Consider the following 16,394-nt stretch of genomic DNA (forward strand, 5'->3'; position numbering starts at 1 on the left):
GAGGTGGGTAGCAGAGATAGTACTAGTACAGTATGAGGAGAGGTTCTTCACATGTGCAAACTCGCTTATACCCTCTGTGTGAGATGATATGGGATGCCTGTGTACCAAGAGAGGGTTAGACCAACCTATAAGAACAGCTAATACAGAGACAAAAGCCCTCACACAAGCTAAGGCATTTGTCAGTAAGTGAATTGGGTCAAATGGCGGAGGGGGATGGCACGCGGAGTGTGTGGGAGTGGGGGGTGTCAGTGAATTGAAACTGTAACGAGGTCAGCAGAGTGGCTGTGCCCCAGTGTCTCGGTGCCCTCCTCTCCCCAGTGCTTGGCTGGGCTCCAGGCTGCAGCCCCAGAGGGCCAGAGAACAGACCCTTCTCTCAGTGGCCCCCGGGAGGGGGGGGGGGCAGAAGGTACAGTAGGAGGGAAGGAGGAGGCCGCCTCAGCTCTTCTGTACGGTTCACAGAGACTGAATGGCCACCAGGCCTGGGGCTTTTGATAGTGCCACACAGAGGGCCCACATGAGCCACAATGAACCCCCTCCGTCTCTCCCTAGCCCACAACAAAACAAGCACAGCAGCACTCAGATGGACACACATCTATAATGACCCACTGTCATAGAAACACAAGAATCCCTTATTAATGGTTCTTCTGCCTCATGGACGTTGGGGCTTGGTTCAGATAAGATCTATAGTGCTTAAATTCAACCATTCTATCAAAATATATCCCCCATTCTATTCCACTATGAGCAAGAGCAAATTCCATGTACATCCAATTAAACATACATCCATGCACATCCAATCAACATGTCTCTTGATACTGTATTAGTTATAGACAACCACTAAACAAACTAATAAGCACACAAAATATTGGAGAGGATTGAATGCTTCTGTCGTACAAAACATGGTTTCCACGGTTCCTATTTAGGGGAGCCCCCACCAACCCCCACCAGCACCCCCAGCCCAAAGTGATTCAAGCACACTCTCCACTGGGTCTAACACTCTTTCACAGCCAGTGAATTCAACTGGGATAGAACAAATCCCAGTTGAATTGTCTGAAAAAGGGAACAAAACAGAGGCATAAATGGGATAGTGGGGGAGACCCAGCCCAGGAGTCCTAGGTGAATGGGGTCTCTCTGCCTACTGCACAGCAGAGGGGGGAACGCTGTTCTGCACCAGGGCCAGAGGGGGGGACCAGGGCCAGAACACTCAGGAGCCACTGGAGAGAGAGCTGGTTAGAATGGGAGGTCAGATAAGTACACTTAACACCAAGCTGTTTACACAGAGGTCCATGCTGTATGGGGTTCTATCTCGCACAACAGTAACCAGGATGACCAACATTATTATAGGATAGAGCGGCAGGTTACGGGAGAGAGAGCAGCAAATATATGAAAGTGTTTCTCTGAAGTTTCCAATGTCATTTGCATGAGAATGGCCTCTAGAACTTCCTAACGAACCCGCTATACTCTAAAGGTCCAGGGCCATGCTCCCAAAATCCATGGCAACCAAATGTCTACAGGAATGTCCCCTGGTTTGAAAACCTCTGCCTTTTAATGGGCAACAAGTCCTGTAAAGAGAATGTAACAAAAGTGTGATGGACACAGATATAGAACAATAGAAAGAGTTCATTTCTACCTCTCCACCACGTCCTCCCCACTCCAGCAGGTGAAGTCCTCCCCCACCATCTCACTCTCACACAGTGTCTCCGGCAGGGCAGAGAAGAAGGACCTGTAGCGCTGAATATAGCCCATAAACTCTCTGAGGGAGAGTAGAGAGAGGGAGAGAGAGAGAACGCGAGAGAGAGAGGAGAAAGAGAGAGGGTGTTGATCATAACCACAATATCATACGTATATTTATATATGTTGATGTGATTAAATAGTGTCGCTGGTGGTCTACCCCTGTACTCCGTCCCAGATGGACACAATAATGTGAGAGGGGGAGATGCTGGGTTCCATGCTTACCTAGAGATCTTTTTCAGACTTCGAGGCTTATCAATCTTGGATGGTTTCAGAGGTAAGGACCTGGGACGACGTGATCACGGTCAAGGAGAGAGGAAAGAGAGAGAAGGAGGTGGTGTGGGAATAGCAGGGGTCCAATGCAAATCAAACACAAGTCAGAGCGAAGGAGAGGGAAGAGAGAGCAAACTTCAAAAGGTAAATAAATAATAATGATAAAGAGAGCTTGCTTGACAACAAAATATATATGGCAAAAGTGTGCTTGTAAATATATTGCAACTTGTAAAGACATGTTGGGGACAGGAACACAGCCTGCCAACCAGCTACAACCCCAACCACTCTAAGGCAGTGGACCAGACACTATGGCCGCCTCTCTCGCTCACCTCCTGGTATGCGACAAGCGGCCCAGTGTGACCTCGGCTGGGGAGGGCGTTGAGGCCACCGAGGTCGGGGAGGTGGTCACGGAGGTCATGACCTCCAGGGTGGGACGTAGACTTGTCACTGACGGAGTGTCTGTGAGAGGCCCACATACTTTATCAACCTAAGAGAGAGGGATGTGAGAGAAGGGTCAGAGAGACAGAGAGAACAGAGAGGGGAGAGGGGGGGAGAGTACAGAAAGAGGTAGAGAGAGGTGGAGAGAGGGGTGGGTGGGTAGAGAAGCCCATGAGTCTGTGTGAAAAAAGAGGGCGCTCATTACATCCCTAACAGCGAATGCTCTACAGTTTGTGAGAACACATTGATAAGTCGCTTTTGCAGATGTGTTGTAGATGTGTTGCAGGGATTATGCTGTGGAAATCATCAGAGACACAAAGGAGATTATTCTTGTCTAAAATCAGACATATACTGCACAGAGAGGAATGATCCATTCACTACACTCTCAGACAAAAAGGTGCTATCTAGAACTTAAAGTGTTTTTTCTGCTGTCCCTATAGGAGAATCCTTTGAGGAACCCTTTTTGGTTCCAGGTAGAACACTTTTGGTGCAGGGTAGAACCTTGTTGGGTTCCATGTAAAACCCTTTCCACTAGGGCCAGGACGATACCAGTATCGTGATCAAATCAAATCAAATCAAATGTATTTATATAGCCCTTCGTACATCAGCTGATATCTCAAAGTGCTGTACAGAAAGTCAGCCTAAAACCCCAAACACTAAGCAATGCAGGTGTAGAAGCACGAGGAATGATACTCGTTAGTATCGTGGCATGGAAACATTGGAAACAAATATTGGAAAATCTTGGAAACACACATTATGTTGTCACCCAGAATCACATTTATTTATTTTCCAAGCTATAGCACACAATATTTGACATACAGGAGATATTGATATTGCTCCATGTTTTCATTTTTGCCATGGATAAAAATATGGTGATACTGGTATCGTCCCAGGCCCTACTTTCCACAGAGGGTTCTAAGTACATGGAACCCAAAAGAGTTCTACCTGAAGTTCTACCAGTCGAAGAACCCTTTTGGAACCTTTCTTTCTGAGAGTGTAAACATCTGATATTAACAGAGAGCCAGCAGATATGATATCAACAGAGGGCCAGTGGATATGATAACAACAGAGGGCCAGTGGATATGATAACAACAGAGGGCCAGTGGATATGATAACAACAGAGGGCCAGTGGATATGATAACAACAGAGGGCCAGTGGATATGATAACAACAGAGGGCCAGTGGATATGATAACAACAAAGGACCAGTGGATATGATAACAACAGAGGGCCAGTGGATATGATAACAACAGAGGGCCAGTGGATATGATAACAACAGAGGGCCAGTGGATATGATAACAACAGGGGGCCAGTGGATATGATAACAACAGGGGGCCAGTGGATATGATAACAACAGGGGGCCAGTGGATATGATAACAACAGGGGGCCAGTGGATATGATAACAACAGAGGGTCAGTGGATATGATAACAACAGAGGACCAGTGGATATGATAACAACAGAGGGCCAGTAGATATGATATCAACAGAGGGTCAGTGGATATGATAACAACAGAGGACCAGTGGATATGATAACAACAGAGGACCAATGGATATGATAACAACAGAGGACCAGTGGATATGATAACAACAGAGGACCAGTGGATATGATATCAACAGAGGACCAGTGGATATGATAACAACAGAGGGCCAGTAGATATGATAACAACAGAGGACCAGTGGATATGATAACAACAGAGGACCAGTGGATATGATAACAACAGAGGGCCAGTGGATATGATAACAACAGAGGGCCAGTAGATATGATAACAACAGAGGGCCAGTGGATATGATAACAACAGAGGGCCAGTAGATATGATAACAACAGAGGACCAGTGGATATGATAACAACAGAGGACCAGTGGATATGATAACAACAGAGGACCAGTGGATATGATAACAACAGAGGACCAGTGGATATGATAACAACAGAGGGCCAGTGGATATGATAACAACAGAGGGCCAGTGGATATGATAACAACAGAGGACCAGTGGATATGATAACAACAGAGGGCCAGTGGATATGATAACAACAGAGGGCCAGTAGATATGATAACAACAGAGGGCCAGTAGATATGATAACAACAGAGGGCCAGTAGATATGATAACAACAGAGGACCAGTGGATATGATAACAACAGAGGACCAGTGGATATGATAACAACAGAGGGCCAGTGGATATGATAACAACAGAGGGCCAGTGGATATGATAACAACAGAGGACCAGTGGATATGATAACAACAGAGGACCAGTGGATATGATATCAACAGAGGACCAGTGGATATGATAACAACAGAGGACCAGTGGATATGATAACAACAGAGGACCAGTGGATATGATAACAACAGAGGGCCAGTGGATATGATAACAACAGAGGGCCAGTAGATATGATATCAACAGAGGGTCAGTGGATATGATAACAACAGAGGACCAGTGGATATGATAACAACAGAGGACCAATGGATATGATAACAACAGAGGACCAATGGATATGATAACAACAGAGGGCCAGTGGATATGATAACAACAGAGGGCCAGTGGATATGATAACAACAGAGGGCCAGTAGATATGATATCAACAGAGGGTCAGTGGATATGATAACAACAGAGGACCAGTGGATATGATAACAACAGAGGACCAATGGATATGATAACAACAGAGGGCCAGTGGATATGATAACAACAGAGGACCAATGGATATGATAACAACAGAGGACCAGTGGATATGATAACAACAGAGGACCAATGGATATGATAACAACAGAGGGCCAGTGGATATGATAACAACAGAGGGCCAGTGGATATGATAACAACAGAGGACCAGTGGATATGATAACAACAGAGGACCAGTGGAAATGTGGATGCTGCTATGGTGTTGCACTTCTCTTTTCTATCCTTTTATGACTAATTGGACGGATGCTGGCGGGGGCAATGGAGAGAGAGAGAGAGAGAGTACAAACCAAGGTTAAATACATCAGCAACCGGTGGCCTGCCCAAAACAAAAAGCTTAGATGGTGTATTCTCTCTCTTCCTCCCTCCCTCTCTCTCTCCTCCTGCTTTCAGTGGAGAGTAGCTGAGAGTGAGTTATAGAGTGGTGTGACAGGGATCCCATTTACCATTCCCACCCACACAGCAGTGGGCAGGCTTTAAAGGCTCTCTAATGGAATTAGCACAGTTGGTTCCTGGACACTAAGTAGGGTGCTGTGAAACAGTGAAATGTGGAAGTTTCAGAAAAGCTCTGCTACCGACTTTTGAGTAATGCAGCAGGGCCATGTAAAGCTGGGACAGAACCACTGAGACCAACAGAGACACAAACTGCATTCCCCAGAGATTAGACAGCATTCCAGCTCACTGACATTAAGTGTGGGTGTGTATTCATCTGTATCTCTTGTTTGCACATATTGAGAATGGGTTTGTATACATCTGGGGAACCTCCACTTTTTTATAATAGGGCTGCCCAAGACCGAGGGAATCTGCTTGCAACTGTCACCCCTATTAGCAACTGTTATGTGTTATGTGTATGTGTGTGTGTGCGTGAATGCGTTTATGTGTGTGTGTGCGCGTGTGTGTGCGTGTGTTCCTATAGAGTTTTTTTGTCCAGAGATTAGCCACAGAAACTTTCTCATCACTCTGTCCCAGGCCCTGTACTGCAAAGCATTGTGGGAAGGGGTTGCCCAGCCAGCGCGAGGAGTCTTTGTCCAGAGTTGGATTTGCATTCAGGAGGGCAGGCCGCAGTCTCCCTACAGACACTCTCTGAGGGGATTCACTGGGGCCATAGATGACTGGAGAGGACCAGAGGAAACCTACTGAATGGCTGGCAGATCCTTTAGGAAGCCTCAAAACAGCTCAATGCCAGACCAGAACACAAATACACAGTTTAAAACCCACAAGTCTACAGGACAAAGAGTATGCTCATGCTAATAAAGTAGACTTTAACTCATCAAAAGACTGGTGGAGCTGGAGTGACATCACCAAAGTGCCCCTGCGTCCCGTCAATCAAGATCTCATCAGAGACTCTGCCACCCCGTGGCTCAGCTAAATTCTGTCAAAGCTTTCAGTCTGGATCCTTAAGGTTTGATAAATCCTTTATAACTCAATGATATAATTAGCAGATGCAAATAAGCGTTGCTGAGCATTTTCACTTAAATTCAACTAGATGTATTCATTAGGATTCTAGGATTCTTAATTACCACTGTATCTCCCACGCTACAGCAATACCTGGTACAAGAGTTGAAAATAATGCTGAAATGTAAGAGAATGTTAGGCACCGTCTGTGTCGGGTGGGTTTTTCTGAAGTCTATCGTCGTTCTAGTCTCTCTCATCACTGACTGTTCTGGACACCTCCTTCTGGTGTGTCTGTCTGCTCTGGCCTGCTGCTGCTTCTGCTGCTGCTTCTGCTGCATCAGGCATCTGTGTCACATCTGCTCCTGCAACGCCCTCTACTGCTCATCCTGTGTCTCCTTGACCTGCCGCTCCCCCAGTACTCTCTCCCTCTCTCTCTCTCTCTCTGTGTGTGTGATTGTGTGGGCGGAGACAGGTGTGCTGGAGTCAGAGCAGATCCCCACCAGCTGCAACCTGTTCCATAATCAAGACCTCTACAAATACTCAGCCCTGCCACTTCCATGCTGCCAGATGGTAATCTCTGCTCAGTCAGTCTACGGTTCTAGCCGTTTGTTACTATTCATATCCTGTTGTGCCTGTTTTCCTTGCCTGATGCTGTTTTCCTCTCCGCTACAGTTCTGCCAGCTCTGACTCTGGTCCCTCTCTCCAGTCCCACGTCTTGTCATCCTGCTACTCTGTCCTGGATTCCCCACTCTACTACTCCCTTGGATTCCTTTCCGGACCTGCTTACCCTGTCTCAAACCCTCTCGCTCCAGCCTCAGCCTCCGCACATGGGTTCCAGCAACCCGTCCGAGCTTCCCCTGACCTTCACTCCATCTCCCCCTGTGTGTCAATAAATACCTTGGTTACTTCATCCCAGTCTCCTTGTCGGGGTCTGCTCTTGGGTTCCCCTGTTCCACTCCGCATAACAATCTGCCTACACTTAACTACAGTAGATAGGCTAATGGACCGTTTGTATGGATGTGCTGAGCAGGCAACTCTCCCCATGCCCCTGGCCAACTGGAAACCTGGCCCAACAACCCACGTTACAGGAGTAAGACAAGGAAAGGAGAGAGGGAAAAAAATTGGTAGTGAAGGGAATATGGAGGGGAAAAGAGAGAGGTAGTGAAGGGAATATGGAGAGGAATAGGGAGAGGTAGTGAAGGGAATATTGGGGGGGAAAGAGAGAGGTAGTGAAGGGAATATGGAGAGGAATAGGGAGAGGTAGTCAAGGGAATATTGGGGGGGAAAGAGAGAGGTAGTGAAGGGAATATGGAGAGGAATAGAGAGAGGTAGTCAAGGAAATATTGGAGGGGAAAGAGAGAGGTAGTGAAGGGAATATTGGGGGGAAAAGAGAGAGGTAGTGAAGGGAATATGGGGGGAAAGAGGGAGGTAGTGAAGGGAACATGGCGGGGAAAGAGAGAGGTAGTGAAGGGAATATGGCGGGGAAAGAGAGAGGTAGTGAAGGGAATATGGGGGGGAAAGAGAGAGGTAGTGAAGGGAATATGGCGGGGAAAGAGAGAGGTAGTGAAGGGAATATGGGGGGGAAAGAGAGAGGTAGTGAAGGGAATATGGTGGGGAAAGAGAGAGGTAGTGAAGGGAATATGGGGGGGAAAGAGAGAGGTAGTGAAGGGAATGTGGAGGGGAAAGAGAGAGGTAGTGAAGGGAATATGGGGGGGGGGAGGTAGTGAAGGGAATATGGGGGGGAAAGAGAGAGGTAGTGAAGGGAATATTGGGGGGGAAAGAGAGAGGTAGTGAAGGGAATATGAGGGGGGAAAGAGAGAGGTCGTGGAGGGGGAAAGAGAGAGGTAGTGAAGGGAATGTGGAGGGGAAAAGAGAGAGGAAGGGAAGGGAATGTGGAGGGGAAAAGAGAGGGGCTATGTAGCAGTAGTCAGAAAGGCAGAAGAGGGGATGTTATTGTCAACGAACACATGATTTACTGTAGCTACATAGGCCCACATCGCCCACAAATATTGGAGGCCCACAAATATTGGAGGGGAAAGAGAGAGGTAGTGAAGGGAATATTGGGGGGAAAAGAGAGAGGTAGTCAAGGGAATATGGGGGGGAAAGAGAGAGGTAGTGAAGGGAATATGGGGGGAAAGAGGGAGGTAGTGAAGGGAATATGGAGAGGAATAGGGAGAGGTAGTGAAGGGAATAGAGAGAGGTAGTCAAGGGAATATTGGGGGGGAAAGAGAGAGGTAGTGAAGGGAATATGGAGAGGAATAGAGAGAGGTAGTCAAGGAAATATTGGAGGGGAAAGAGAGAGGTAGTGAAGGGAATATTGGGGGGAAAAGAGAGAGGTAGTCAAGGGAATATGGGGGGAAAGAGAGAGGTAGTGAAGGGAATATGGGGGGAAAGAGGGAGGTAGTGAAGGGAATATGGCGGGGAAAGAGAGAGGTAGTGAAGGGAATATGGCGGGGAAAGAGAGAGGTAGTGAAGGGAATATGGGGGGGAAAGAGAGAGGTAGTGAAGGGAATATGGCGGGGAAAGAGAGAGGTAGTGAAGGGAATATGGGGGGGAAAGAGAGAGGTAGTGAAGGGAATATGGTGGGGAAAGAGAGAGGTAGTGAAGGGAATATGGGGGGGAAAGAGAGAGGTAGTGAAGGGGGAAAGAGAGAGGTAGTGAAGGGAATGTGGAGGGGAAAGAGAGAGGTAGTGAAGGGAATATGGGGGGGGGAGAGGTAGTGAAGGGAATATGGGGGGGAAAGAGAGAGGTAGTGAAGGGAATATTGGGGGGGAAAGAGAGAGGTAGTGAAGGGAATATGAGGGGGGAAAGAGGGAGGTCGTGGACGGGGAAAGAGAGAGGTCGTGGAGGGGGAAAGAGAGAGGTAGTGAAGGGAATGTGGAGGGGAAAAGAGAGAGGAAGGGAAGGGAATGTGGAGGGGAAAAGAGAGGGGCTATGTAGCAGTAGTCAGAAAGGCAGAAGAGGGGATGTTATTGTCAACGAACACATGATTTACTGTAGCTACATAGGCCCACATCGCCTCTATCTCTGGTAGTTTGGTATATGTTACTGTAGTGGGAGGTTTATCTCCACAGGAAAGACATGCAGCAGGACATCTAGAATGATAATCCCCCTACATTATAAAGGATTATAAACACGCATACAAAATGTGCACACACATCCGTGTGGAGAGGGAAAGAAATGTAAAACAGTGGAAAAGGAGCAGGAGGAAGAGGAGGGGGGGAGTTCCCTTCCCGTCTCTGGGTCCAGACCTCAAATGCCGACCCAGAGGGTATCCAGCCATCCTAGCCCTGCTGAACCAGTGAGTGAGCAACACTTGATCCTGGGGGTGGCAGGGAAACCGTAAAAACACTACTACAAATACTGTGCCAGTAACAGAGAGGGGTGCTGATGGGATGGGGAGGGGTGCTGATGGCCCCCACGGACCCCCACTCCTGTCGCCCAAACACCTCTGTACAACATAAACAGGTATGTGTTATATAGTGTAATCCTTCATGTCTCATTACCATAAATACAATTATAATCATATTCATAATCACAATCTAAATCAGGCCCACAGGTGCAATCATTATCATTACAACTTAATATTCAAGCTTGTCTTTCTACACGACAGGTTCTCTTTAGTGTGAGCAAAGAGATCATGTCCTGTCTGTCTTTCTCTGTAAACAGTCTCTTGTTTGACTCACTGGGATACATTCAGCTTTGGTGGAATGAGACAAATTCTCCCTTCTCTCTTCTCTTGCCCCCTGCTTTACAAGTACCAAGACATCTGCCAGCCTCGTATCTCCCAGCCTGTTGAGTCCAAAGCCAAAACAGAGGATCCATGCCGCCTCATGCCCCCCACTCCTAACAGGCAGCCAAGGATCTCCTTGCCACATCACTCCTTGCCCACCACGGTGTTACACAGAAGAGTCTTGAGAGGTTTTTTTGTGGGTGTCATTAATAGAGAACACAAAGACTTAAGAGAACAAGTTTTATATGACGGATGAGACCTACCATGATTTTCAATGACATGTGTCCTGTGAGGGGTGGTAATGTGCTCAAGATGTGTCCTCATGGGCCTTGGGAGGTGTGTCATATCAGTACAGTCCTAAGACAGGTGAAGTGTGAGTGATGGGAGAGGTGCTGACTCACGATGGCGCTGATGCGTGGCCCATGCAGCTGTGCGTGCAGGATGGCGTCGTTGATGTGGTTCCTGATGCCCAGCAGGGACAGCTCCAGATCGTGGCCCCCGGCCAGGGCCCCCGTCAGCTCCTGCAGCAGGGCCACATAGTGCCTCCAGGGCCCGTCTAGCTCCGAGAGCCCCACCAGGCAACCCCGCATTACGTTAAGACATAGTCCTCCACACGGCCGGATCAGGGTCAGGCCCCTGCAGTGGGGGCAGTACTGCATCCTCACCAGAGCCCGCCCACACTCCCTGGCCAGCCCTGCCCGCTCTGTGGCGTTCAGTACCTCTGCCCCCATCATCAGTGCCCGGCTCAGTGCACGCCCTGTGCTCAGAGCCCGGGTCAGCCCCTCGGCCAGGGCACGAGGATGGGGCCCAAACGGGTTGACATCCTGGCGCGTCTTGCGCAGACACTCACTGTGCTCAGAGGAGGGCGGGGCCGAGGCCAGGCCAGGGTTGACAAGGCGCCGGTACACCAGTGGGAAGAGGTCGTCATAGAAGCGGTGCACGGAGTGCTCCATGGAGGTGTTGCCGTCTCCTCCCAGAAAGAGAGAGAGGACGGAGAAGAGGTCTGCCACCAGGGGGCGAGCGTCCTGGGAGAGGGGCTCATAGGCACTGTCAAACAGAGCACTGGTCAGGTTCAGAGTGAACGATAGAAGAGACTGGAACGTGTCTGCACAGCCAGAGAAAGAGAGAGGGGAGAGAAAAAAAGACAGAAGAAGATGGAATGGTGAAAACACATTGTAAAAATGATCATTCTTGTCTTTTATCTTACAAAGAGTATAAGTGAGAGAAAGCTTTTCTTATTGTATGCATGTGCCTGTCTGCTCATGTGTGTGTGTGTGTGTGTGTGTGTGTGTGTGTGTGTGTGTGTGTGTGTGTGTGTGTGTGTGTGTGTGTGTGTGTGTACATAACAGGACTTTAGAGGGGTGGGGGGGTTCTGGGTCCAGTGGGAACACCCCCCCCCCTGTTCTGATGTCAGTCTGATGGCATTCTGACAGATGGAAGAGAGACAGCAACTGGGACACTTCTACAGGACTAGACACACACACAAAACGACTCTCATACAAGTCTAAAAAATTCCATTATATACTTAGAGTATACAAAATCCCCAACTCCCTCCCAACACAGTCACACAGAGTTCTCCCTAATGTCCCACGGGAGTAATATTACTCATCACAGCTGTTGTGTTTGAGATGCCTGCTATTGTTCCTGACTTATTGTCGGGAAGACATTATGTGTGTTGGATGATGTGTTTTCTGTCTGTCTGTCTGCCTGCCTGCCTGTCTGTCTGTCTGTCTGTCTGTCTGTCTGTCTGTCTGTCTGTCTGTCTGTCTGTCTGTCTGTCTGTCTGTCTGTCTGTCTGTCTGTCTGTCTGTCTGTCTGTCTGTCTGTCTGCCTGCCTGCCTGCCTGCCTGCCTGCCTGCCTGCCTGCCTGCCTGTCTGTCTGTCTGCCTGCCTGCCTGCCTGCCTGCCTGCCTGCCTGCCTGTCTGTCTGTCTGTCTGTCTGTCTGTCTGTCTGTCTGTCTGTCTGTCTGTCTGTCTGTCTGTCTGTCTGTCTGTCTGCCTGCCTGCCTGCCTGTCTGTCTGTCTGTCTGTCTGTCTGTCTGTCTGTCTGTCTGTCTGTCTGTCTGTCTGTCTGTCTGTCTGTCTGTCTGTCTGTCTGTGTTAGTCCCTCTATATGTCTGGCTATCTACAGATGGAGAGGTGAACACAGCAGTGAATGAGGACTTATAGCCCCCCTACTGTACATACCGAACCATTAACCAGGGATCTTGCCTTTGCTTTGTGATTATGGAAATTCAGTACAGTACAGCTGTTTTAACTGGAGCATACTTTAATACTGCAATTAGTACCTAGGCTTATTCAGTAGATACATGCTTGAAGAAAAATACATAGCCTACACATATACATTTGATTTTAAACATGGAGAAACAAATCAGGCTAGGATGTCGTAAAAACACTTGATCTCTCAAACAACATTATTTTACTACAGAAGGTGAGTCAGTAGAAGGCCAGTCCACTCCTTCAATCACTGCAATCTAGCAGACTTTCCGGCTTTAATCCAAAACAGGTACAGAAATGAGAGAATTTCACAATTAACTCAATTAATGGAATCATTATTAGGGCTGTATAAGGAGATATGTGCTTAGGCAAACACCATATACTTCCACAGCTTAGAAGGAACCATCCCGGTTCCATGACAGGCAGGCAGCCCACAGCTGAAACAGAAACCTACTGACTGACTGACTGGGTATTCTTGGCTGGAGGATCTGTCAGGGTTAAATTGAGAAAGCCTGGTACTATTCCTGCACCCTATGCTGAGCAATTGGTGTCTGTAATAACGCTCTGAAAATACCTTACCGTAAGTGTGTGATTTATTTTGTTTATTTTTTATTTAACCTTCATTCAACATAATACGTTTAAAAAGATGGCACAACCCAGCTTTGAAAAATGTGGTTACGGTCATGGTGATTCATGGCAAGTGACTAATGTCCTTGAGGACTCTCTCTCTCTCTCTCTCTCGTCTCTCTCTCTCTCCCTCTCTCTCTCTCTCTCTCTCTCTCTCTCGTCTCTCTCTATCTCTCTCTCTCTCTCTCTCTCTCTCTCTCTCGTCTCTCTCTCTCTCTCTCGTCTCTCTCTCTCTCTCGTCTCTCTCTCGTCTCTCTCTCTCTCTCTCTCGTCTCTCTCGTCTCTCTCTCTCTCTCTCGTCTCTCTCTCTCTCTCTCTCTCTCTCTCTCTCGTCTCTCTCTCTCTCTCGTCTCTCTCTCTCTCTCACTCTCTCTCTCTCTCTCTCTCTCTCTCTCTCTCTCTCTCTCTCTCTCTCTCTCTCTCTCTCGCTCTCTCTCTCTCTCTCTCTCGCTCTCGGTCTCACTCTCTCACTCTCTCTCATCTCTCTCTCTCTCGTCTCTCTCTCTCTCGCTCTCTCTCTCTCTCTCTCTCTCTCAACATGGGATCAGGAAATCAGTGGAACCAGAGCTCCTCCAGTTTTTTTCAATTGATAAACACAATTTCTGAAACCTTGCTCCATTTCCTGAAAACATTAAACACAAAACCTCATCTTCAAGCACTATTTACATAACCTCTGACTCCTCTTGCAAAATGAAACATTCGCCTCAAAACAGTTTTACCTGTGTTCAAAATCAGACACTGCTCTCAAATCATAAACAAAGTGATCAAAATCATATACACTCTCAAGCAGTCAGTAAACAATACACCGAAGAATAGAAAACACATTGTTCAAAACATACAATTCTCAGGGAGAAGTACATTTTTAATCTAAAAAAATATTCATATTTTTCCGTAATTGTCTTTTTATGAACGAAAACATGTTCTATCATAGTAGTTCAAAATTGATCAGAAATTACTACTCTGCTTTGCTCTTTGCAATTTTGTTTTTTGTTATTCCTCCTCCTTGTACCCCTATTTTTACAGTACTGTACCCTGCATCTCACAAACTTGTCCTTTGTCTCTGTGATACTGTAATTCTTGTTCTTTGTTGATATGAACCTGCAACCAGTCAAAATCTATTGAGCAGTCAGTACTGTTACAGGTAATAAATTGAAAGCACAATGTTCAGGGCCATACAATTTGTCCATTGTACAGTATACAGCCTACAATGCACTGTACTACAGTATCCATTCTCAGACTTTCTTCATTCTTCTCCTTCCCACCTTCAACAACCTGTTTGCTCTCTGAACTGGCTTATATTGGTTGTGTCGTATCATTTGAAACAGGTTAAATCAATGTTGAGTGGTTGTGTTCAATCAATGACATGTGTTCTCTATTTGTATTTGATTGTTGCCACTTGTGTTTACCAGTATGGATGACATGTGCATTAGAGTGCAGAATGTGTTTTGAGAGTGAGAATGTGTTTAGAGTTTTGCTGAAAAGTCTAAGTGAGATCTGCAAATTGTGTTTTACCATGTGAAATGGTTTAAGGTATTGACAACAGACTGCATAATTAGCTAAATGAGTCGAGGCAACTGAGAAATTTGTTCAGCCAATGGGTTTTAGTGTTTTAGCAATTGAGAAAAACTGTAATCCCTGTGTTTATCAGTGAAGCGTGAGGTTGAAAAGACATGATCACAGATTATACAACCATTTTTATGACCAGAGAGGACATACCATCTCCACCCCTAAGCCCCTCAGCACCCCACTACCTCTAATCAGGCCATCGGTCATTACAGTTTCATAACCTTTTTTGACAACACTGATCAAAATGTAAAACGTCTGGCTGCATGCGTTCTTATCAGTCATACTGAAGCCCATTTTACATTTCCTACATTTCACCAAGTCACATTCCCACTTTTACTGGCTTGACTGCAAACTCGACAGCAGCGCCCAAGCAAACCATTCTAGCACTGTGAAAAGGGTAACCTTCTCCTGTAAAGCATTTGACCCCAAACCCCTAATCCAGCTTCCCAGGATTTGGGGTTTAGAAAAGGGAGGGTGGAGGGGATGAGGGGGTGGAGGAGGGAGACCAACAGGTGGAACTGCAAGAAGTGGGGGGGAGAATGAATACTTGTCTGAATTAACAGATTGTACTGGCATGATGCCTAGGGCATTTAGATTTACACACACAGAAATGTTTGTTTGGTGTCATCATCAGCACTGTTATTTAACTACTTAGAATGCACAAGTATGTACTCAAAGTACTCAAGTTCAACAAATACAATTAAATAGATGAAGTACGCTTAAAAGCAAACATTGTCAATGCAATACATTACTACTAATGGAGTTAGTAAAACTGTCTTGTCAGGAATGGGACGACCACTTCGACAGCTGCTATAATGCTGCGTTTGCCAGAAATGTCCCATTGAGTAACGAGCAATTGGAATGCAGGTGGGAAGCCAGGGGAAATGGTTTCTAATGTTCAAAAACTCCACAGAGAATTACATTCACTGATGGACTTTCACCCTCCCACACACATACTCATAGGAGAGAATGACACATTATACATACTCAGACATTAGGCACCTACACATCTCACACACTTATAGATATTTACAGTATGTGTCCCATCTATTAAACAAAGACACATCCACGCACGCTTACACAACACACACACACGTTGGTTTTTCCAACCTTGTGGGGACCAAACAATTTAACCTAACCCTTTACCCCAGGGGCACAACATTCACTGGGGACGGTGGGACATGACCCTCCCACATTCTGAAATTGCCTTTGTTTGGTCCTGTATCAACATAAGTAAATTAATTTGGCTCGTTTTTTGCCAGTTGATGTACCATTAAAGCAAGCCAAAAGTTGGCTAACATCAGATATTATTTTGCCCCAATCACAGTCAGTGTAGCAACGTAACATTATTGATCTGTCAGTTTCCGGAGCAAATTCTCTACTTTTCACACTGACACGGTATAAACATATCTGCAGGCTTCACTGTCATGGTGCACAGTCAGTATACAACACTATGCTCATCATGTCTAGCAGGACCTTGATGCTATTTTATCGCCCCCAGAAACCTCCTTTTACTCTATGTTCCAGACGTTCTAGACGACCAATTCTCATAGCTTTTAGCCGTACCCTTATTCTACTCCTCCTATGTTCCTCTGGCGATGTAGAGGTGAATCCAGGCCCTGCAGTGCCTAGCTCCACTCCTATTCCCCAGGCGCTCTCTTTTGACGACTTCTGTAACCGTAATAGCCTTGGTTTCATGCATGTTAACATTAGAAGCCTCCTCCCTAAGTTTGTTCTATTCACTGCTTTAGC

At 46.7% G+C, this 16,394-nt stretch overlaps 1 protein-coding gene across 1 annotated transcript in view; it reads right to left on the bottom strand.

Moving 5' to 3' along the window:
- Positions 1-16,394, bottom strand: part of gpc5b (glypican 5b) — a 73,765-nt gene that overhangs the window by 38,755 nt on the left and 18,616 nt on the right. Inside the window, exons 3-6 of the mRNA XM_020499075.1 lie at positions 10,634-11,337; positions 2,331-2,488; positions 1,954-2,013; positions 1,628-1,750 (exon numbers count right to left, since the gene is read on the bottom strand). Coding sequence (XP_020354664.1) covers positions 1,628-1,750; positions 1,954-2,013; positions 2,331-2,488; positions 10,634-11,337 — 1,045 coding nt within the window. The remainder of the gene's footprint in view (positions 1-1,627; positions 1,751-1,953; positions 2,014-2,330; positions 2,489-10,633; positions 11,338-16,394) is intronic.

Source organism: Oncorhynchus kisutch, linkage group LG13 (genome assembly GCF_002021735.2).
Source record: "Oncorhynchus kisutch isolate 150728-3 linkage group LG13, Okis_V2, whole genome shotgun sequence".
NCBI lineage: Eukaryota > Metazoa > Chordata > Actinopteri > Salmoniformes > Salmonidae > Oncorhynchus > Oncorhynchus kisutch.